The sequence below is a fragment of the Natator depressus genome, chromosome 10, assembly GCF_965152275.1.
Source record: "Natator depressus isolate rNatDep1 chromosome 10, rNatDep2.hap1, whole genome shotgun sequence".
Lineage (NCBI taxonomy): Eukaryota > Metazoa > Chordata > Testudines > Cheloniidae > Natator > Natator depressus.
The window spans coordinates 48,619,039-48,642,046 of record NC_134243.1 but is presented as its reverse complement, the minus strand read 5'-3'; the positions used below and the strand labels follow the sequence as shown (position 1 = coordinate 48,642,046).

The 23,008-nt window shown below is 38.9% G+C and overlaps 1 protein-coding gene across 2 annotated transcripts in view; it reads right to left on the bottom strand.

Annotated features, from left to right (window-relative positions):
* Window positions 1-6,139: 6,139 nt before the first annotated feature.
* Window positions 6,140-23,008, bottom strand: part of TSPAN3 (tetraspanin 3) — a 39,401-nt gene continuing 22,532 nt past the window's right edge. For both annotated transcript variants that reach the window (XM_074966049.1, XM_074966050.1), the window contains exons 5-7: window positions 16,038-16,190; window positions 15,596-15,679; window positions 6,140-7,811 (exon numbers count right to left, since the gene is read on the bottom strand). In XM_074966049.1, coding sequence (XP_074822150.1) covers window positions 7,719-7,811; window positions 15,596-15,679; window positions 16,038-16,190 — 330 coding nt within the window. In that variant the 3' untranslated portion in view covers window positions 6,140-7,718. The remainder of the gene's footprint in view (window positions 7,812-15,595; window positions 15,680-16,037; window positions 16,191-23,008) is intronic.

The window sequence follows — 23,008 nt, the reverse complement described above, 5'->3', positions numbered from 1 at the left end:
AATATATCTGAGAACTTAGGCTATTGCTAGATTTAAAAAGATCAAATACAAAGATTAAGCATCAAGAATAGTTCTTGAGGTCCATCTTAAAAGATTACAAGCAAAACAAGCATTTGGGGTTAGCACAGAGGAGTTCACAAGCAATAAAGAAATAAAAGGGATAAACCTGATTGCATCTTCCTAGACATTCCCTGATCTACTTACATATCTGGGGGTTTAAATGAGTAGTTTCTAGGTATGGTCCTGATGATCTTTTCATACCTGGCCCCAAGCTTCTTACAGCTTAATTCTGCCCTGTCCCCTCGCTCCAGGAGAACCGCCACAGACAGACAAAAGGGGAGTCTTGTTTCAATTTTAAAAAGTTCTAGCCTTCCCATTGGCTCTCTTGGCCAGGTGCCCACTCACTTCCTTTTACCTATGCATGCAGTCAGACTTTTAACCCTTTACAGGTAGAGCAATTAGAGAACAGCTACCAAGAGGGATTTCATAGCTACTGGCTGGCTGGGTGTTCATAAAAGGGAGCTACCCCTCCTCCCTCATTTATCACATCAGTAGTAAGTGTTTATACCAGAGGTGGGCAAACTACAGCCCGCAGGACCATCCTGCCCAGCCCCCTGAGCCCCCAGCTGGGGAGGCTAGCCCCCAGCCCCTCCCCCGCTGTCCTCCCTCCCCTGCAGCCTCAGCTCGCCATTCCTGCCACACACTGCAGCTGTCTCCAGCATGGTAAGGGGGCGGGGACCAGGGGGCAGTCAGGGGACAGGGAGTGGGTGGATGGGGCAGAGGTTTGGGGTGGGGGGCACCATCAGGGGAGGGTCGGATAGGCATGGGAGTCCCAGGGGCTTGTCAGGGGGTGGGGGTGTGGATAGGGGTCAGGGCAGTTGGAGTTGGGGGGGGGAGGTCAGATGGGGGGACCTAGGAGGAGCAGTCAGGGGACAAGGAGCAGAGTGGGCTGGATGGGTTGAGGGTTCTGAGGGGGGCAGTCGGGGGGGGCGGATGGGAGGGGGGGGCCAGGATGTTTGCAGAGGCACAGCCTTTCCTACCCAGCCCTCCATACAGTTTTGCGACCCTGATGTGGCCCTCAGGCCAAAAAATTTGCCCACCCCTGGTCTACACTGAAGCACTACATTGGTACCGCTCTCGCATTTTAGTGCAGAAATAGCCTCAGACTCATTGCTGGTGGCAGGTTGCCGGCTCAGTTAGGCTTGTTACCATGCTCCAGGTAATATAAAAGAGAGAGAGAGAGAGAGAGAGAGAGAGAGAAAATTTACAGCAACTTCTCCTCTGCTCTCCACACTAATGATCTACGTTGTTCCTTCAGCATAAGGCACCAAAGCTGGGCGTGTAGATGAATTACCCTTTCCAGTTGAAAGAACAGGAGTCCTTGTGGCACCTTAGAGACTAACAAATTTATTTGAGCATAAGCTTTCTTGGGCTACAGCTCACTTCATCAGATGCATAGACTGGAACGTATAGTAAGAAGATATAGATATACACAGAGAACATGAAAAGGTGGAAGTTGCCACACCAACTCTTAAGAGTGACCAGAAAGCTTGAAGTGTTCTACTGTCCTGAAAGACGATCCCTCACTCTCACAGGTCTTGGGAGACAGACCAGTCCTCACTTACAGACAGCCCCCCAACCTGAAGCAAATACTCACCAGCAACCACACAACAAAAACACTAACCCAAGAACCTATCCTTGCAACAAAGCCCGATGCCAACTCCGTCCACATATCTAGTCAAGTGACACAATCATAAGAGCTAATCACATCAGCCACGCCATCAGGGTCTCGGTCACCTGTACATCTACCAATGTGATATATGCCATCATGTGCCAGCAATGCCCCTCTGCCATGTACACTGGCCAAACTGGACAGTCTCTACACAAAAGAATAAATGGACACAAATCTGACATCAGAAATCGTAACATTCAAAAACCGGTAGGAGAACACTTCAACCTCTCTGGCCACTCAGTAACAGACTTAAAGGTGGCAATTTTGCTACAGAAAAGCCTCAAAAACAGACTCCAACGAGAAACTGTTGAACTGGAATTAATTTGCAAACTAGATACCATTAACTTGGGCTTGAATAGAGACTGGGAGTGGCTGGGTCATTACACAAACTGAATCTATTTCCCCCTGTTAAGTATCCTCATGCCATCTTGTCAACTGTCTGAAATGGGCCAGCTTGATTATCACTACAAAAGTTTTTCTTCTCCTGCTAATAGCGCATCTTAATTAATTAGCCTCTTAGAGTTGGTGTGCCAACTTCCACCTTTTCATGTTGTGGGTGTGTGTGTGTGTGTATATTTATATATAATCTTCTTACTATACGTTCCATTCTATGCATCTGATGAGGTGGGTTTTAGGCCACGACAGCTTATGCTCAAATAAATTTGTTAGTCTCTAAGGTGCCACAAGGACTCCTGTTTTTTTGTGGATACAGACAAACAGCTGCTACTCTGAAACCTTTCCAGTTGTGCAGTCAGGGTGAATTCAAACAAACATACCACTATCCAGTTTAATCTGGGACACTGTAGTATCATCTAGGGGCAAATACACAAAAAAAATTCTCCACTCCGGCAAAAAAAATTCCAAAAATTCCCACTGTTGCTATCACAGGTTTAGCTCCAGTAGTGGTATCAACAGTAGAAGTGGTTGTGCGAAGAGGGCTCCAGGCAGCTGTCTGTACTTATTGGGTCATCTGACCACGATCACTTAGACAATAGAGTGATAAAACATGCCTGAACACTGCCTGTACTACATTCCACTGTTGCTACCACTAGGACAGTTGTATTGGAAGTGAATTACAGGTCCTTGTTTTTATACCAAGAAAATTAGGGCTTATTGTAATCCAGTTATCAGATAAATATCTTTGGTGGACTAAACACTGTCCAAGAGGAGCCACTTGATATAAAAATGGCAATGGGATATGCAAGTGTTATGTAGATACACTACTCTGATTAAACTAACAATTAAGCAAAAGGTAAAACAAGCTGCCTGAAGGGAAAGAATCATCAATTTGCAAGGAAAACTGAGTAACCAGACATAGGTAATGTGGGTAAGATAATACTTTTTATTGGACCCACTTCTTCTAAAGAAGAGCTCTGTGTACCTCGAAAAACTTCTGTTTCACGAACAAGAAGTGGGTCCAATAAAAGAAAGATTACCCCATCCACCTTGCCTCTAATGTCCAGGGACCAACATGGCTACATCACCACTGCAAATATCCACAGCTATGAAGTCATGAGTAAAAGGTAGATAAGAGTTTCTGCAGAGAGCCACTCACTAGGAATACATGAATACAAGGGGATACTGTGACAGGAAGGATTAAGCTTCTCATTTTAATGTGCTGAAATTGAGATGGTCTTTCATAGGTTCCCAGAAGGGACCCTTTGTGATAATCTAGTCTGACTTCCTGCATAACACAGGCCATAGAATTTCCCCAAAGTAATTCCATTTTACATTCGTATCAAAGACAATGCCATGCTTAAAATGGTAACAAGGGCAGCACTCTCACCTTTACCTTAGGAGTGTAAACAAGCCAGAAGAGACAAGCAAAGGACAAGTGGGGAGGGAAGACCAGCCTGACATGGGATATGCAATTCAGAGAGAGAGAATTGTCAATAATGGGGCAGGGACAGGTACCCAGCCCAGAGCCCATAGGAACACAGGTTTATGCTATGGCTGAAATCAGCTACATCCAAAAGCTGGGAGCTGGAATGGGGAGGAAACAGGGACAACAGCACAGTCAAAGCTGAGGCATCAAAAGGGCACCTCCACACTAGAACTGTAAGAGCCAGATCTTCCTTTGTAGACATGTGCAGCCAATATACTCCAACGCTGACTTACTGGGATAGCAGGGCTGTTGTAAGACTCCACTGGAGATGGAAAAAGTCAAACACACACACTGCTAGCTTTTTAACATAAATAGGGAACTAGACAATCACTCAGTATGTAGGCCCACACTAAACTTTCCCACTGCAGAATGGAGCTTCACCAGTACTAGAAGGAACATGGGAAAGGCACAGCCATGTAGTCAGGATCAGACCCCAAGCATGCGGGGGTCGGGGGGGGGGGGGAAAGGAGAGGAAGAGAGAAGAGGGGAAAGGTAAATCTCACTCAGATACTTCAGTGATGAGTGCAGTAAGAACCTAAAACAATCTCAGCAGCCTCCTAAAAGTCAGACACTTTACAGCAGCTGCACATCTTTTCCACCCACATAACAGAAGTCTGTTTTTCTGATTCTGTAATTTTGCTTAGGAGCATATGAACTTGTGAAGAAAAGAGAACAGAATTTAAAACCAGACAGACTGGACTCAGAGCATGTGGGAATATGGCCAGAAAGCCGGTAAATCTGAATGTCTTCACCTAGATGCAAACAGATCCAGGTTAGACAGTTACACATTTCAACTTTAAAAGGAAACAAAAGTTCTTTATTTGAAAGCAAAAAAAATATTCTCCAAATGGACAGAGGAAGCCCAGCTACAGCCAGGTGCACATTTTCATACACAGCATTGTTAATATTACAGCAACCATAACTGGATCTTCCATGTAGAAGGTTAGTGTTCCATTCCATTCTTTCTTAGATGTAGGCATACAATTTTAAAATGCTGATTATACTGTTTCTGCTGGGCCAATCTTGTAGACCAGAATACTGACAATGAGATGCATGTTACAAGTATTTGATTCAGGCCATATCTATACTTGGAAAAAAGTATTTTTACAAAGATGACTAACACAAAAATCACACAGTGGACAAAGTTGTAGTTTCACCTTGATGTAGCTGGTCAAGGTGAATCCTAGACCAGCTAAGCCTAGAAGTAAACTACAACTTGCCCTATCTACAGTAGGATTTAATATTTTGGCTAGCTTATTATAAATACTTTAATTGCAGCCATGGACCTTGAATCCAGAGCCAAGGCAGACACTGGACGTCAGCCCTCAGGATATAGGTTGACTGCCATTAGCTAATCCTTGACAATCTACATTTAAAGCAATGTAGTTATCATGCAAGTAGTGTCCACAAAACATAAGACAAACTCCAAAGCATAGTACATTGATCCTCTTGCAATCTTCTATTGTAATTTTTTTGTTCCCTTTCTTACTGAAGGCCTGAAGGAGTGCCCCAAGCACAGAACCTGGGATTCTAGATGCTTGCTCTTCTCCTCTAACTTATAGACCACACTGCTTCCATTATTTTGATTATAAAATTAAAATGCTTTTTGTATACCACAAATGGAAGGTCAAGGATACAGAATATCCCAAATTATTCAAATTTCCTCCTCCCTCTCCCAAACTCTAGGCAAGACAGGTTTATTTAGGTTTAACCTATTTCAGTCAGGCTTTTATATACAATGACAAGTAGACTGAACTGGTCTGGTTCTGGATATTAAAGGCATGTGGCTTTCAGTGTACCAGAGTTATGACACTTTGGAAAATGGAAAACTGAAAACTCAGAACAGAGAGATCACTGAGCAATTACAGAAGTGTTTATTGTCCAACAGTGAAATGAACACAGTCTAAAACTTTGTAGGACTTTTTGCACTCCTCCAGCCTCTAGAGTAGCAATTCCACCTTCACCTGTACAAAGCTGGCAGTCATTTCTACACCTATGATACAGACATGTCCCATGTTCTGGAAAACAGTGAGACAGTTGGATTTAAAACAGACTAGAGACGGGGGGGGGGGGGAGGAGAGGAGGAGGAGAAGATACTGTTCTAACAAATGGGGTCTAACAAATCTGCCACAATTGCAAGCTCAGTTGTTGAAAAGCGAGTGAAAGTTCATAACTTTGTTTTGCATAACTCACTCAAAGTTCAATACACCTTTATACACAGTGTGCATGTGAATACACAGAGAATTGGAAACTAAACTCAATAAGTTTCCAAGCTTTGGCATGAATGTGTGTGTTTGCAGGGAGTTAGCAGGCCATGGTCTTTGTACTCAAAACCCTGAACCACACTGAATTGTTTAGTATTGTACAGTGATACAGTCATGTTATTACCTTGGAATAAACAGTCCCACTTATTCCATCAAAATTAGCACCACCACACGCGAACATGCGCAGCTATGATGGAACTTGTTCACAACCTTCATTTCATGAGGTATTTCGAGACATATAGAATGGGGCTCTTATGTTTTCCTCATTGCTTCAGTTAGTTTCCTCCTTGTCTCCAGAAGCCCTTAGGTATCTTCCCCAAAATCTTTAAGACTGCTGTTTGAATTTCCCTTCCATTTTGACTCCCCACACCAGCTCTCCTAATTTCTTCAGTCTGACATCTTCTTGCCAGGTCTGCTCCCTTATGCTATTTAGTCTGTTCCGCCTTCCTCCAACGATTGATACTACAGATGTGTCTAGACCACTGCCAGTTACAGAATTGTTGCAGAGCCTCTGCAGCACCACATAGTGGGTAATGGGAAAGCAAGACTGGGAGCAGTAAGGTGAATGGGGGAAGTAAGTGCTCGGAATAGAACAGGGGTAAAATGTTCAAAAATGCTTAAGTTGCACTTTCAAAACTGACTTTGGAACTAGGCTCTTAAGTGCCTAAATCAGTTTTGAAAATGCATCTTAGGTGCATTACCCATATCTGATTATAATTTCCCTTTGAGAAGTGCTTTTAAAACTTCTCTCTAAAGAGAATGATAACTTTGTTACCCCCTTGTTTAAAGTACTAGCTCTTTGGTGAAACATGTTCAAGCATTCACAATCCATAAGTGGCCTACCATTTATCCAGAGATTAGTGCATCAGACATCAGAATATTCAGATCTGTCGATAAAATAGGGCTTTCATATTAGAGAGCTGTAGCAATAGAGGGTTCGATGTGCTGAAATCTTAAAAAAAATGCAATACAAGCAGGTATGTTTTGAGGGAGGATATACAGAGATTTTAATCAGGTTTACTATTTACAATTGAGATCACTTTCACATACTATTTTGCTATCCTACATGGCTACATTTCCAAACCAACTTAAGATCTACAATATAACAGTTCACTCCACACAAAACAGCTCTTCATAGAAAAAATGAAAATTCATTATAGAACAGTAGTGCATACATTTTGCTCCTGAAAAGCCAGCTTTATTTTAAAACACTAAAGTTTGAAAGATTGGAACTCTGAATTTGAGAAGATCAAAGATGCACACTTGTGATTCTAAAATTATTTTGGTTAGTAGTCATTTCATACAATTTATCTTTAAAGTGTACTGGACTTTAACTATGTTTTTAAAAAAAAAGACACTGGTGAGAGGTAAGAATTAATATATTTACCATCACAAATTAAATACAGCAGACTTCCTTTGTACAACTTTGGCCAAAAAAAGTTCCACATAGTGAAGATTTAAAGGATTCCATATATATGTAAGAATCAGTCAGTTAATGCTTAGAGGTAATCTACCGAATTAGGCACACTTCCTTTAACTTTCATGTCAACCAAATTAATCTTGATCTGCAAATGGTTCTGAAGTTAGAAAGTTTACCAGTATACTAAAATATATTTAGATACATGAATAGCTGGCTACAATAGTGAGTCACAGGTAAGTATGTGGGTATGTAGAAAGCCAAGCTGCTTTGCCCATCACCAGTGTACATTACAGCTGTCCTCATCTGTGCAGGGTGTGTTTTAGCTAAGTCTACCTAGGCAGGAAAACTACTGCAGTAGACCAGGCCCATTCACCTTCCAAGTAAATAAGAGATTCAAGCTTAGGTTTGCATTATCTTCTATGCGTAGGTTCCTCCAGTGATAAGAAGCTCGTAAGCAGGATCCCGGCTCCTCCTACACAACACTACACAGGCACACAGCATGCCCAGCAGCTATGGAAAGAAGAAAAACAAAATTGAGTACACAGCAGATACTTGCAAGAGATTGGTTTCTGGACATTAATCACTGGCTAGTTGCCAGTATGTTTCAAATGGCTGTATATCAAGCCTGAAGTGTGAAGAAAGGCAAAATAAGATGACTTTTGAAAAGTTTACCAGCTACTGTATATACTACATAAAATTAAGCTCTACGCTGATCCTAACCAAAAAAATCACCTTATAAGAGCATCTTTCATTAGGCTATTCCTTGGTCAAATCACTTGTGGTATTCTGCCTCTATTATGCCAACAGATGTAAAATCAAGACTAATTTAAAAAGGATGAAAACTTTATATTAGTGGATAAGAAAAAGACTGAATTCAAGGTGAGGTGGTTTAACATTCAATTACCACAGAAGGTCGATATCTAAGTGCCAGAAGTTTAACATTTCAAATGGGAAATTAGAACCATACTATTTGATGATTGAGGTGTAAGTTACTATAATCCAGAATGTACAAAGTCAGACTGTGCTTTAAGTTAACACAATTTGACTGGTCTGTTTAAAAAAAAAAAAAAAAAAAGAAGGACATGGTATAGCTGGAATCCTCTTCTTTGCTAATGTGCCCAATTTGGGCAAAGTGTGTCCAATGTTGCAGTCTTCACCTTTTAAAAATCAAGGTTGGCGCACAGCTGCTCTAAGGGCCACTCTGGCAGCTTGCCAGAAACCTGGGGGTTCAGCTAATTAACATATAAATGTACATGAGATGTTAATCTGAGATTAATGTATTCATGGCTGTAAGTAACAAAGTACTTTACAAAAAGAAGTTAAATGCTTGAGGAAGACATCAATGAGAAGGCTGGAACTGCTTTGCAGCCAAGTCCACAATTTCTGGCTTTACCTTTTATGAGGCCTTATGAAAAGGTTGCCAGTTAAGTTATTGTTTAGATTCGTTCATAAAGCTGAATAAAGGAAGAAGTCTGAAAAGATGTAAGTACTTCCCAAAGAGGCCACACAGACAGCAGCCCTCTTACATAACTTGATATCTGCCTGCAGGGTGACATTTATAGAAATTCAGTAGGTTCCTTCATAAATCTTGGACTAAAAGTGAATGGAACATTGCAACTCAGTCAAGTCATGCTGAAATCTGGCCTTGCTTCTTCGAGTTTAACAGAAAATAGGCCTGCAGGCAGACCAATACATTCAGAATCTTCTTGATTTGTGCTGATGTATGTTGCCACTGGGTTTCATTACATACGGAAATTCACTCCTCTCAGATTTGCATTTACTGACAAGGAAACACTATTGGGTAACGATTGGACAGTGAAACTATTAAAAGTTATGTACTAAATGTTGTGTTTGTGTCCAGGAATGTACACTTGCACATTGAAACTCAGTAACATTAAGTGATGTTAGCTTAAATCAGTGCCAAAGTTTGTGTTCTAAGTCAGTATTAAATTTAGTTATCACTGTTCAGTTCAAAATTCATTAAAAAAGTGACAATGAATTAGTCTTCAATCACTGGCAATACCATCACCATAAATATTCCTGACTGACATCATTAAAAGCCAACCCACTTCACTAACCATATTTCAAACACAAATGTAGTGTAAGGAATTCCATAATGTTTATAACCATTACATATAAAAAAAATTAATCATAGCTTATGACTGGGTGAAGGCAGTCAAATTATGTATTGTTCTAGACCTGACTTGACCCAACAATGTCTGACCGATTCTATATGCATTTAATAGGATGCAGCCAATTATTTCACAGAACAGTTTGATTGCACTTGCAAGTGCATCAGCTGTTAGAATATCAGTCTCCAAAGGAAAACACGCTGCTGAAATTTTTGGCCAGAAGAAAAGGTTTCCATGTTTGGTGTTTTGGTTAAAATAAAGACCTTGAAAGTATTGGTATGATCTATTTATCAAGAGAACCTTGGTTAGTGTTAAAAATCTTAACATTCACCAAAATATTGCTCTCTACTTCACTGCAGTTAGTACTTACATCTTGGACCAATAAATCTTATCTTCAACACAAGTTAATATTTGCTTATTTTTGAAAGCTCTAACTTCATACCTCCCTGCATCAAAGCATCTTATGGAACTTTATACTTATCCTCAATGATCAGATCTGTTTTCTTAGCTTGCCCATTGTAGTTTTAACTACACAGTATCTATTTCCCAATGTCAGCCATTTTGTAGTTTACATGCACAAAGTTAGCAGACAGTACACTAGATCAGCTGGGTCACTCTGCAGTTATGAAATAAACCCAGGTTTTTAATAAATATGTCAAGCAACTGTAAGGAAGTAGAACTTGCTCAGGAATACTTTAAGAGAAAGCTTCCACCTTTGACAACACTACTGGTCCACTGAACAAAGCTTAGAAAATACGCTATTAAGAAAAACTGCCTCCCAGCTAATCAGCAGCGTATGTACAGAACCAATGCATTTAGATGAATTTCCCCCTTTCAGCTTGCTTGCAGTTTACAGGAGACCGGCTCTCACTGTCAACATGGCTGAGACCTTTGAATGCTCACAGACAAAAGGATCCAGCTGGTGACTGGAAGTCTGACCACCACTCCAAATGGACTTTAAAGAAAAGTGACCCTAAATCTGTTCATTCCGATCCTGGATTCTGCCTCACAGAAATTTATACCACCCTAATGGATTAACAAAGTGGTGGCTTTATTGGAACCCTTCAGAGAGGAGAGAATCCAAGCAAATGATAAAGATTTTAAAGAAAAAGCAGCTTTTATGTTTGTGATAGAACCAACAACAGTTTCTGCTCCAACCCCTCAGAAATAGTAACTGTGCAATAGCACAAACTTATTTTATTGAAGACTGACAAACTAAGTTTAAAAAAAAAGGTTCTAAAATCTTGAAACCAATGGAAGCGTCTGATTTTTTTTAATACATATTTTTAGCCTAAGATTGTCCCTTTTATGTGATCACTTAAGTAACATTTCTGCCTCATCCTTGTAGGCTATTTTATTCATGTTTATCAGAAACAGCCTCCAGGCAATTCACTAAAAGCCACATGTTCAGAATTAAAACTGACAAAGAGAAAACCGTTCCATTCAACATTCAAGCAAGCCAAAAAAAAAAAAAAGGAAAAGAAATCCATCCAGACATGTGTAGACTAAGAAGTCTATTACTCGGTCACGCAGCAATGATTCCAAAGAGCCACATAACTTAGTACGAAAAAAAAGATTTTACCAAAGTCTCAAACTTTAGTTCAAGTATTAAATTTCATTTTCTCTCTGAGCAATTGTTTGCAGAACACACACTGATTACCAATTAATGCATATTGTGAGAAGGGACAGTCAATGATAAAATTCTCTAATGATTTTTTAAAATACATTTACAACTTTGAGAACTTCCACAAAATTAGACCCAAAATTTGATCCATCTTATAAAAAAAAGTTATATGAAAACTTGATGGCATTCCTTCAACTGAAGTTTAAAACAAGTTAATCAGACAGTATAGGTTCTGGCAGCACAAGCAGTTTTCTTGCCCCTTCATTCCCAGTTCCTTATTCTGACATCTAAGCTACAAGTGTCTTGTTAAAAAAAAGCGTCTCTAGAGTTAGACACTTTTAGAGATATTCTAAAACTACAAGATTTTACCCAATGGTGATGCAGAATGACTTCTTGTGCAGAATTTGTGAAGGATGTCAAAGAAAACTTGTGCTATCACTTTAGTGGAGCTGTCACACATCAACTTCTCTTTAAACTCTGGTGGGTCTAGAGTTCTGCATTAGCTCAATAGCAGGGAAGTATCAGCTCCTAGGAAGAAGGGCTATTTTTCACAAAAAGTGTAAGTAATCTTTCATTGCCTTGGTCTTTTCATTTTAAAACAAATATTCAAAACTGAGTTTGCTAAGCTGGGGAAACAAGTTAAACTTTTAGGTTACAGCGACAATACAGAATTGCTGTAAGCAGAGCTGCCAGAAGCATTATTCTTACTGTATTACACACACAAAAGAATGAGGTCATAATGGGGGCTGTGTGCATTCTTAAAGCCTTGATCAGAAATTTTACTGAATGGAGAAGATCACGGCTGCTCTAATTCACATTTACTAGGTCAAAGTCCATTTGTTAAAGGTTACATTCTTGTCCACATTTAAAATTAATTTTTATACAGTCTTGCTGTGCCATACGCACAAAGTAAATACGGAAATTCCATGTATTATACGGAATCATGGCCACACTACATGCTACAGCTTTACAATGGTCTACTGGAGGTTTACTTAATAAAGTCAAGTCAGTTAGGACTAGGCTTAAAGGAAAGCAGAGTATGACTATATAAAAAATTAGATTAAACCAATGTCTTATTTAATACTGAAACCTTGTTAACTATACAACAAAACCAATTAGATGATGTAACATTTAATAAGCTTAATAGTTCCTATTGCAGTCAGGGCTAAGCAGAAATGCCAGGTGTCTAACAACAGAAACTGTTTACCGAACACCGGAGCTATATGTTTAAAATCTTATAATCGACTTTCTTAATGGGTGTTAGATGGTTTGCTTCAGTTCTACATGAAGACATTTCAAACAACTTACGTCAATATCTTGGTAAGGGCAGAAAACCCCTTTTGATGTTTCCTCATTTTTTTGGCAAAATGTTTACATAGCCTTTTCTGCAGACAATTTGGACTCTCCCTGCTGATAGCTAGATTACTGCCATGTGGCACCACAAAGCAAGTGCCACCCAAAGTGCAGAGACTGCACAATGAGCATGCTTGCTTACAACTGGCAAGCCAGTGGGACACTGACAGGCACCACAGAGTGAAACAGAGTGGCATGGGTTATAGCCCCATGCAGAGGAGCTAGGATTTTTAACAGTGCTGTAAGCCATTTTTGGGGGGCAGAGGAGGACGACGACGACGACGACATCTCTTCACTACATCAGACTCCAAAATAAGTATAGCTCTTTTTGACAATTAGGACACAGCTTCATAAACTTTTCCCCTACATGTTTCTTAAAAGGGGTGGGGGGTTGGGGGAGGGGGGCGGCGGGGAAGAGGAGGAAGGAAGAGGAGGAATTCTACCTTAAGCCCAGACAAGAAAAGGCAACTCTAGTTGCTAAACATTGAACTCAGTGCCTGGCAACAACCAAAAAAAAAAAAAAGAAAGAAAGAAAAAAGGAATACTAAGAAACATCAATAAAACTAACCGAACTGAAACCAGGCTACCAAGACACTGCACAAAAAGCTGCAAAGAACAAGTGATGTGACGTACTTGAGTAAATAGGGTATACTGAAGATTTTGCTAAAGCATAGAAAGGACAGTTAAGATGCTGAAAGCTCTCAAGGAGAAGATGCAATTTGTAGTAAACCATGTGAAGATTAACAAAGGGATTGACTTCCATTTAGGAAGGAGGCACAAAGGATACTAAAACAGCAATAGGCTTGAACAAGCAGCATTACAATTTTAGAAGAAATTCTCTGAAATGTAGATTTGAGTGTAAATAGAACAATCCTATTTTCACTTTGTCATTCTTTGCTTCTAATTATTTTGGCTGCCCATCTCTGGGGCCTATTTCTGTTGTTCTTCCTCCCCAAAGGAGGTTACCCAAGCTAAACACAAGTTGATTTAACACCTTGTACTGTGTATAAGGTTCTTCAGTTGAATGTTCTCTTCTCAGTAAGTTCATACTGCAGTAACTCTTGAAAAGAAACTAAAAGAGTTTCGACAATCACCTGGCTGCTGTTTGGCATTGTAAGAGTTTAACAAGCCAAACAATTTTGCTCTATGCAGATTTCTGAATGTTAATATACAGAAGAACATGCTTTCAACTGTTTGGAAACAGCTTTCAACTGAAACTTCCATTTCTGATCCTATTTGAGGCACCTACCTTGCTTTATAGAAAGCCAGCACAGCTTGTTACAATTTCCATCTCAATAGGTGAACATTCAAGAGCATTTTTCCAGAGTAATTAGAACTATTCCTAAACACTGAATTATCTCTAAGCACCAACCGCTCACCCCTATTATAAACTGCTTCTGCTCTAACACTGATTTAGTTAAAGTAGGTTTTAATATTTACTATTAAATAATTCTGATGGCAGAAGGATGCCAGTTTTCAACTGGCATTAGGTTCCCAGACTGCAAAAGTATCTTTCTTGAGCAAGATGGTTAATTCTAGCAAGCAACTCAGACGCACTTTTAAACGTAATATGACTTCAAATACACTAAGTTTACACAAGGAACAAAACCTCTCCACAGGAATGTCATAATACTGCATAGTGCAAGATGGGTTCAAGACTGAGCACATTTTTGAAAACACCAAGGCAAAATGCATTACTTTAACAGGAGATCCAAACCTTCCTCCAAAAGGACTCCAAAAAGCAAAAATGAGCATTTCACAAATCTGAAATAAGCCAGCTAAAGACAATGAAACCATATTAAATGCATAGCATTTATACACAGATTTATCTGTTTTACAAGTTTATCTTAGCACTGAGATGGAGTTCCATTACTGGATGCATTTTCAGGTGCTGAACATTGGCAAAAATTCACCTTTAGACAAATTTCAATCCAAAAACTAAATTATGAAAGTTTAATAACTTTATTCAGCTGTTTTGACTTTTCTGAAGTCAGAAAGTGTTACACTAGTTAAAGTTTTCTGCTGCAAAAGGCTGGGGATTATTTAGTTAGCTTTAAAAAAAAAATAAAAAAATCCCCACAATCTTAGTACTCAGCATGTGCAGTATAGTTTTCACTGGGGACTGCAATGCCCACTGCCACATCAGAAAACACCTGATTAATGCTTTGAGTTTTTTAGAGGTATTAACTGGTTAAACTAATGAACAGAGAAGCAGAATTCCAGACATACAGGCACATTTAAGAGTAGGTGTCAGAACACTTGTTCGAAGTCCAGTTACTTAGAGAATTAAATATTTTAATATGCATCTCAATATCTATCTGGGGAACTTAGTTAACATGTTTTAATTTTACAGGATTCAAAGTTATGGTATTCAGAGCATCTGTAAGTCGGCCACAATGCACCTGCTCATTAAGGAATATAACTTAATCACAAAGAAGAATAGAATACACTACATATAGTGAACATCTTTGTAATGCTGCACATGACAATCAATGCACTAACTGAACTTCAGTTAATAAACATCAGCCATGATGCTTGAGCATGTGTGTACAGAGCATTTGCATTCAGAGCATTCTTACTGGAGGGTCCTCAACTCAGGACTTCGCTTCCCCTGAAGGCCCAGCATTTGAATCAGACCTTCAGAGCACAGTGCAATGCCCCCTTTCCAAAGGGCCACCGTAAGAGTCAGCTATCAAAAAAAATCTGGCTATATTTTTAGGTGGTTCCAAGATACCATGATTTAATTGTTGATTTATTTCCTGATAGCAGCATCAGTATGAACTGCCCCTATTTGTTTTAAGGGAGTTGTAAATTGAAGAACTTGTAACTATTTAAACAAATGTTGACTATCATTAAATGTATCCATGAAAAATATTTGCTCAGCATGAATGTCAGGTGTGTTCAGATGCATCTGATCATTTATATTGGAGATCCTATATCAAATGGAGGCAAGACACATTCCAGCAAAAGTGAAGGCGCTGAACAATTTAGAAATAACCACGAGTAATCAATTTAAAATATTTGGTTATTTGACACTCGGGTCAATGGAACTCAAAGTCAAAATAAAAAAAACCCTAAGTTTGTTGAAGACTGGTGCATTTGCATGGTAACCTGGGATTACAGTCCAGAGTTTCATTTTTATATGAAAGGTTATCAGTTAAAAAGTAAATTTTTTGAAATCTCACCTGAATGGCAGCAAATGCCAGAGCTGCCCAGATAACATACATCATGATTTCTTGTAGCTTCTTTACAACTAGAGCCTCACACCCCTGAAACAAACAAACAGTGCCATTTAGGAAGTATTCAGCCTGGTCATAACTTTGCATAGAAGCTTTGCTTATATATCCACTAATAAACTGAAATAAATGTCAAAGGCAGCAAGTGAATGGACAGAAAATTATAGTGCTAACGGCTTTAAACTCAAGAAAAACTAAGACATTTGAAGGTTGGCTTTTAGGATGGGAAAGCCGACTGAGAAGAGCAAAGTTAGTTATTTTTCAGATTCCAGATCAGATCCCGATATATAAAATATACCCTAAACTTCTGCATTGGCCATCAAAACAGGTAAATTTAAATGACTGTCAGCTTTATACATACTAGCAAACTGAATTCACAGGCCTGGCTTACCTCAGAATAAAGGTCCATTGGGTGGGTCAAACTGCCAGTACAATTGGTGCTGGTCGCTTTGCAGCAGCTGAGGGGCACGCTGTTATTTTTAGTTTCTTTGAACCACTTTGTGTTCTCCCAGTCTGAATAGTTGTGGCTCCCACAACAGCGCAGCTACAGAAAAACAGAGAAAAAGCCACCACGTATATCAAAGTTATTAGTAAAGGAAAAATAACTAAGAATATGCAGTAACTAATTACAATGGCATGAACAAAGATGTATTAGAATAGGCTGCCTGTGTTATTTAAATATTGAACATTAGAGTAGGTCATGTCACTTGCCACTTAGCACGACAAATGTTTTGCCAAAAACAAAACTACAGATTGAATGTTACTAGTATTACTTTCAACTTCAAACTAGATTTATGGCACAGATCCTGAAAACTAGCTATGAAATACTCACTGTTAAAATTCTACCCCTGGATGCTAAATGTTTAACACTGAGTTTTCTATGCCCTCCATCCCAAATAAAATTTGGGACTCCTTATAAGTTTAAGAAAAGCCCTATTCAATTAGGCTTTTCTTCAGATGAGTCGAGGCCTGGAGCCATTTCCTGTGCTCAAATAGCTACAGAACCAACTAAAGAGTCCACTTCTTGCTATGAAAGTGTGCTTCAGAATTTAATCTGATTTTAAACAAGTATGTTTCTAGCCCTCCTGGGTGTGAAGAAAGCCTTCAAAATGTGAACCAAATCTAAACTAATGCAGTACTGTACTACATTAAAATGGGGACGGACTAAAATAGCCTTAAGCCTGAGCCCTAAGGGGATGACAGCAAAGCAATTTACTTCCTTCAGCCCCAAGAAATCTACTAAACTCCCCAACCACACCCCCGCCCGTGCACACTTCAGAGAACAGGGTTGCAGAGGATTGATTCTCTTAAAAAAAAAAGATTTTTTTTTAAAAAAAAAACCCTCCTCAAGAAGCATTTCAGACTCACAGTGTAGGGAAGACTTTCAGATTCCAAGTGAACACATGGCAGCCAAGCCAGGCAGAAATGCCAGGGCTGAAGAAAATCAAATACCCACTGAAGCTGACACATGGGAGTTAATTTCAGAGTTTAAGGCCATGAGAAATTATATGACGCCCAGTATTCCAGTAGTAAAAGAAGAAAGTTACTGACTGGGAAAATAAGAGTCAACCGTGCCTAGAGACTGGCTTAAGACCAAAAGAAGCAAGTGAAAGCATGCAGTGCAGAACCACATGGCACTACTGGAGCAAAGAGAAAGATGCAGCTTAAATTGGATGATATAGAAAAACACAGTGAGACGGAACATCATCAGTATTAAGGGAGTCTCTGAAAGAGGTGAAAGTGGAGAGTGCACACAAGGCACTTGTCCCCTCCACCTTATAACAGACCCAGACATATAAAATTTCATCATTAAAAGAAAGATTTAATCACGGGGAGGGGGGCGCGCGGCGGCAGCAGGAGAGAAAGAGAGCCAGACAGCATTCAGAACTCAAAGACCACAAGCTGCAATTTTCTCCATGACCCTCGCTGCCTTAACTTTATTTAAAAAAAAAAAAAAAAAAAAAAAAAGAAGAGTTGGGAGAAATTACAGCACTATTCAGGAGGGCAGATATCTGCTACAGATGGGGATTCCCATCTAAACTCATTCAGCTTCCAAAAAAACCCACCAATATTATACAGTAAAACTTTACACAAGGAAAAACACACTAGAGATACTTGGAATAGAAGTCAAAACTTTAGGTAGAAATTAAGAATAAAATGCTGAGAAAATTTTTGCAGATGATGGAACCCAAGAGAAAGGATAAGAGAAGACAAGCAACTCTAGAGAATGTACTGAAATTACAGCACTATTCAGGAGGGCAGATATCTGCTACAGATGGGGATTCCCATCTAAACTCATTCAGCTTCCAAAAAAACCCACCAATATTATACAGTAAAACTTTACACAAGGAAAAACACACTAGAGATACTTGGAATAGAAGTCAAAACTTTAGGTAGAAATTAAGAATAAAATGCTGAGAAAAAGAGAAAGGATAAGAGAAGACAAGCAACTCTAGAGAATGTACTGAAATTACAGCACTATTCAGGAGGGCAGATATCTGCTACAGATGGGGATTCCCATCTAAACTCATTCAGCTTCCAAAAAAACCCACCAATATTATACAGTAAAACTTTACACAAGGAAAAACACACTAGAGATACTTGGAATAGAAGTCAAAACTTTAGGTAGAAATTAAGAATAAAATGCTGAGAAAATTTTTGCAGATGATGGAACCCAAGAGAAAGGATAAGAGAAGACAAGCAACTCTAGAGAATGTACTGGCAATGGCAGATGTGAAACTGAACAAGAGGACTCTGATACCTGAGGAGTAACAAGAAGATTAACCAGAAAGGACTTCTTGGGAGTCACCAGGAACAAGCAGTTATTTTAAAGAGTAGAGAAAATAAATGGGGGGGAGGCGCGAAGGGGGGGCAGGAGGGAAGGCGGTGGCAGCGCTGGGTGGTGAGTCCCAGGGACAGAGGAGATTGGAGAAAAGAGAGGTAATAGGGAGGAGTCCTCAGGCCTTCTGTTTAATCCTCTCCATGCAACTCAAATGATCAGATGGTAATCTACTCTTAAGGGTGAGGGTTAATGTCCCATGCATGGAGAAGGTACTACCTTTGGACTGCAAGAGAAGCAGTCCCAAGTATTCATGGGGGAGAGTACAGGGGTTTAAGGTTCAGCAAAAAACTCAGTCGTTTGGGGCATGATTCTTATGCTACTTCGGTATTTTATTTTTGGATTTAAACTCAGAGTAATGAAGAAGGGAATACATACAAGAAAATGGATATGGAAGTTCACAAAAAGAAACCAAGCCTTCAAACACACAATTGTGAATACAGCATAATTAGAAAGACAGACAGACATTGGGCACACAAGTCTTCATGCCATTCAACAGCTAAAGAATGACAATTTCAATTTTTCCAGTAATTGAAATAGTCATTTTCAGTGTCTCTTCCTTTTAAAATAGAATCTTTGAATGTCAAAGGGCTAAATAAAATCATTAAAGGAAAGAAACTTATAATCTTTAATTGGGTTTTTTACTCCATGAAAATGTATTTCCAGGAGGAACAGATTATGGCTAAGAAAGGTAATTGGTTTCAACAGACTTTTTGGCTTCAGGGAAGACGAGTTGGCAGAATATTTGCAAACAAACATGTTTTCCTTTTCAGAGGCATGGAGGGACAGTTTATCTTATTGAAGGGCACAATTACTGGGTTATTAACAGTGGGATCAGTGTACATCCCCCATTAAAAAAAAAACAAACTTTTTTTAGAGACTTGAAAATACTTTAACACTTTGGGGAAGGAATAGTTAAACTCGGAAGTGTCTTCAATTACAGGCAGATTCCTTACCGGGTCAGTTCTGATAAAGAAGTTGGTGGATAGAGAAGCAGGTGCAGCATTGCTTTCACTGTGCCAACAATTCAGTCGCAGATTGATGGAGAGAATTGCCCCCAAGGGAATGAGGTGGCACATTTTATTCACACCCTCATGGATATACTAGATTCATCTCTAAATCCTTAATGAAGTGGACAAGATCTGCAGAAACTAGTACATTACATGGTCAGATCATGCCCCATTGGAAGTAGTATTTGATAGTTGGGATGGATCCCAAAGATTTTTTTTTTTTTTTTTTTTAAATGAACACTGCTTATTTCTCCAGGACAAAGGTCAGTTTGCAGCAATTAAATGAGGACACTATTCAATATGTTCAAATAAAAGACAGTATAAAAAGAGGTCTTCTGCAGGAGGTAGGTAAAGCAGAATTTAGGGTCAGTTGATAAACAGAGCCTCTCTACTGAAAAATGAAAGAGCTCCAGAAAAAAAGCTTTCATAAGGAACAGGTTCAAAAAAGTATATGAACTAATTATTTGGGAGAAATTGAACAGGTTGATGACAGAGTCCATCAAAAAAGCTCTTCGGTATAACAAAGCAAATGTTTTACGAAAAAGGAAATAAGTGAGAAGCTACTGGTTCAAAGCTTAAAGAACATATTCCTCCAATTAAAAACAATCAGCAAAAGATAGCTGCACACCCAACGAAATATGTGCTACTTTTGCTGCTTATTATAAACCTCTATATATCAGACATTCCTAGCCCTGAAATTATTCAAAAATATTTGGAAGTAGCAGGCTTGCTGACAAACAAAACTGATAAAGAAACCTGAGATTAAAAAACAACAGAAGGAAGATATCTTAGATTCAATAGCATGTATGAAAAGTGGTAAAAATCCAGGACCTGATGGCTTTCCAGTTTAATTTTACAAGGTTGATAAGGCAGAATTTGTAGGTCCCTTGAGGGGTACCGTCAATGACATTCTGTTAGGGGAAGAAGTTCTACAACCTATTAAAGAAGCTACTGGTCTCCCCAAAGCTGGGGAAGTCCTAATCTAATGCAGCTCTTCAAGTCCTGTCCCACATGGACTTTGTCCCCTAGTTCCTTAATGGATAATTGCTCTTCATACCAGCTCAAAAAAAGTGAGTTACATTGGGTTAAATCTCCCATTTGAATTACACAGAGGGTCTAGATAGGAATGTTCATTGCCTCCTTCACTTTTTGCATTGGCCATGGAGCCTTTTTCACAGAGGATAACAATGAATTTATCACAAGAATAAAACTTGCAGGAACACATCAGAAGGTAGATAACTTTATATACTGATGTAATATTTTTAACCAGAACATTTCCCTATAAATTAGTATCTAAAGAAAGATGACTTTGGGAAAAATCTCGATTCATAATAAATTATGCCAAATCTGAAATGTTAGCTCTAAGTTTGCCAGACACAGAGAAGCTATAATTTTAGAAAACATTTGGGTATAAATGGGCAAGAAATTTTGTAAGATACTTGGGAATTCACATCTCAAACAACCTAGAAGAGCTCTATCATTTAAAACATCAAACCACTACTTCAGCAAGTGAAACAAACATCTGGAGAGCTGGGGGAAGAATACAAAATTTCTTGGCCAGGAAGAACAGTCGCAGTCAAAAATGAACCTTTTGCCAAGGACATTTTCGTTGTTTCACATTTATTCTGTAATTATCCCAGATAAAAACCTAGCAGGAACACAGAGGATGCTGTTAGAATTTACACAGAATAAAAGACGACCAAGAGTGAGTGCAGATATTTGTACAAACCCATTGAACATGGAGACTCGCTATACCAAATATTACATGGTACTAGCAAGCCAGCAAGCTCAAAGCAGTCGTGGATTGGGGCACTCTAACCAAACCAATCAATGGGACTTTATTGAACAAGAAAATTGTGGTGGTGTAAATATTGTTGAGTTACTGTGGATTAAGAAAAAAATCAGAACCTTCAGAAATATACAGACATCCTCTAGCATCTCTTTTGCTATGGGTTTGGGAACAGAACTAGGGATAAGATAACTTCTTTCCCCTTGCCAATGACATTTCTTGCAAATAATACAGATCTTAATCCAAATCATAAACCACAGAGTTTTAAAAATTGGAAGAGCTACGGAACATAGGGTTGACCAGTGATTCAGTAAACTTTTCTAAATTAGAGATCATAAATAACAGGCATTATGTTTCTCAGCTTCCTATGACAGTTGTATACAGAAAGCTAACTTTAATAGAAGCAATGGCATCTGATCAGTTAAAAATAGCTAATTTATAATCAATCTTTGCAGACAGCTTTCTTAACAAAAAAAGCGTCCACATATGATACCCAGGAAAAGAATCTGGACAAATTATCCCAGAGGAATGGGATTTGATCTGAAAAGAAGGACCAGCAACCTCAAGATGTAACATGATAAAATAAAATGTCTTTAATACTGTTTCAACAGTAGCTCATACAAGTAGGTTAAAATATATACATACATTGAAGGGGAAGAAGTACTGGAGAAATTGTGGTGAGAAGATTTTATAGCGAACATGTCCAAGCATCAGAGTATTGGGATACAATTTGTAATCCAACATAAATAAATATTGGATATTTATCACCAAATGATCCTTGGGTGATCATCCTCAGGCTTCCTAGCACAAAATGGTCACACAAAAGGAAATGAAGAATTGATCTCATCTGTTAGCGAAGATACGGATAGGCCAAGTTTATGGGAAGGGTTGAAAAAAAACCAAGAAGTTATTGAAAAACATGCCAGTTGTGTACCCATCAAAATAGAGAGGGCAAATAGATAAATATCTAGTTACCATTTATTCAATACTCAGTCAACCCACCTGCAAAAAACAAGCACACCTACTCAAAAAAGTTGGAAATTACAGTTTGACAGACATCTGGTTTGTTAAATGTGTAGTCAGATTTCACTCAAAAAAAAAAAAAAACAAAAAAAAAAACACAACCCACCAGAAACAGCATGTCAGAAGTAGTGTACAGATGCTAACTAACACCCTGTCAAAGTAATCTCAAATCTCTCTATAAAACTAACCAAACTATTGTTGTAATTAGTATGGTTTTGTTTCCAATATCTACATGACAAGGATTTGTAAGTCTGTTCAAAACTTGTTAAATAGTTTGAAGAAAGATTGACTTGAGGCTACAGCATAGATAGGAAAAGTCCCAGTGAGATTCCCAACAGTGGAGTTGCAGCAGTGGTGAATTACATCTCTCAACTCTTTTGGGCTACACTTTCCCTTCACTATGGAATTTCAGGAAAAACAAAAACAAAAAAAACCCCAAAACTTCCCACCAGTCATACCATTTGTTCACATGCACAGATTGGAGTTCTAATGCAGAGAACACTGGAGGCTAGTTTTTAAAAATTGACAATGGTAAAAAAGCTGGAAGCCACTGGATCTTGTTTAAACTTGGTGAGATTGTTTCTGCCAAAAATTCCCTGGCACAGATAAAATAAAGCCAATCATGGCCCTTCAAGTCAATAAGTAGCTTTTATGCCACCAGAACTTCATTTTTGTGTCCACCTTTATAGCGAGCTAGCAGC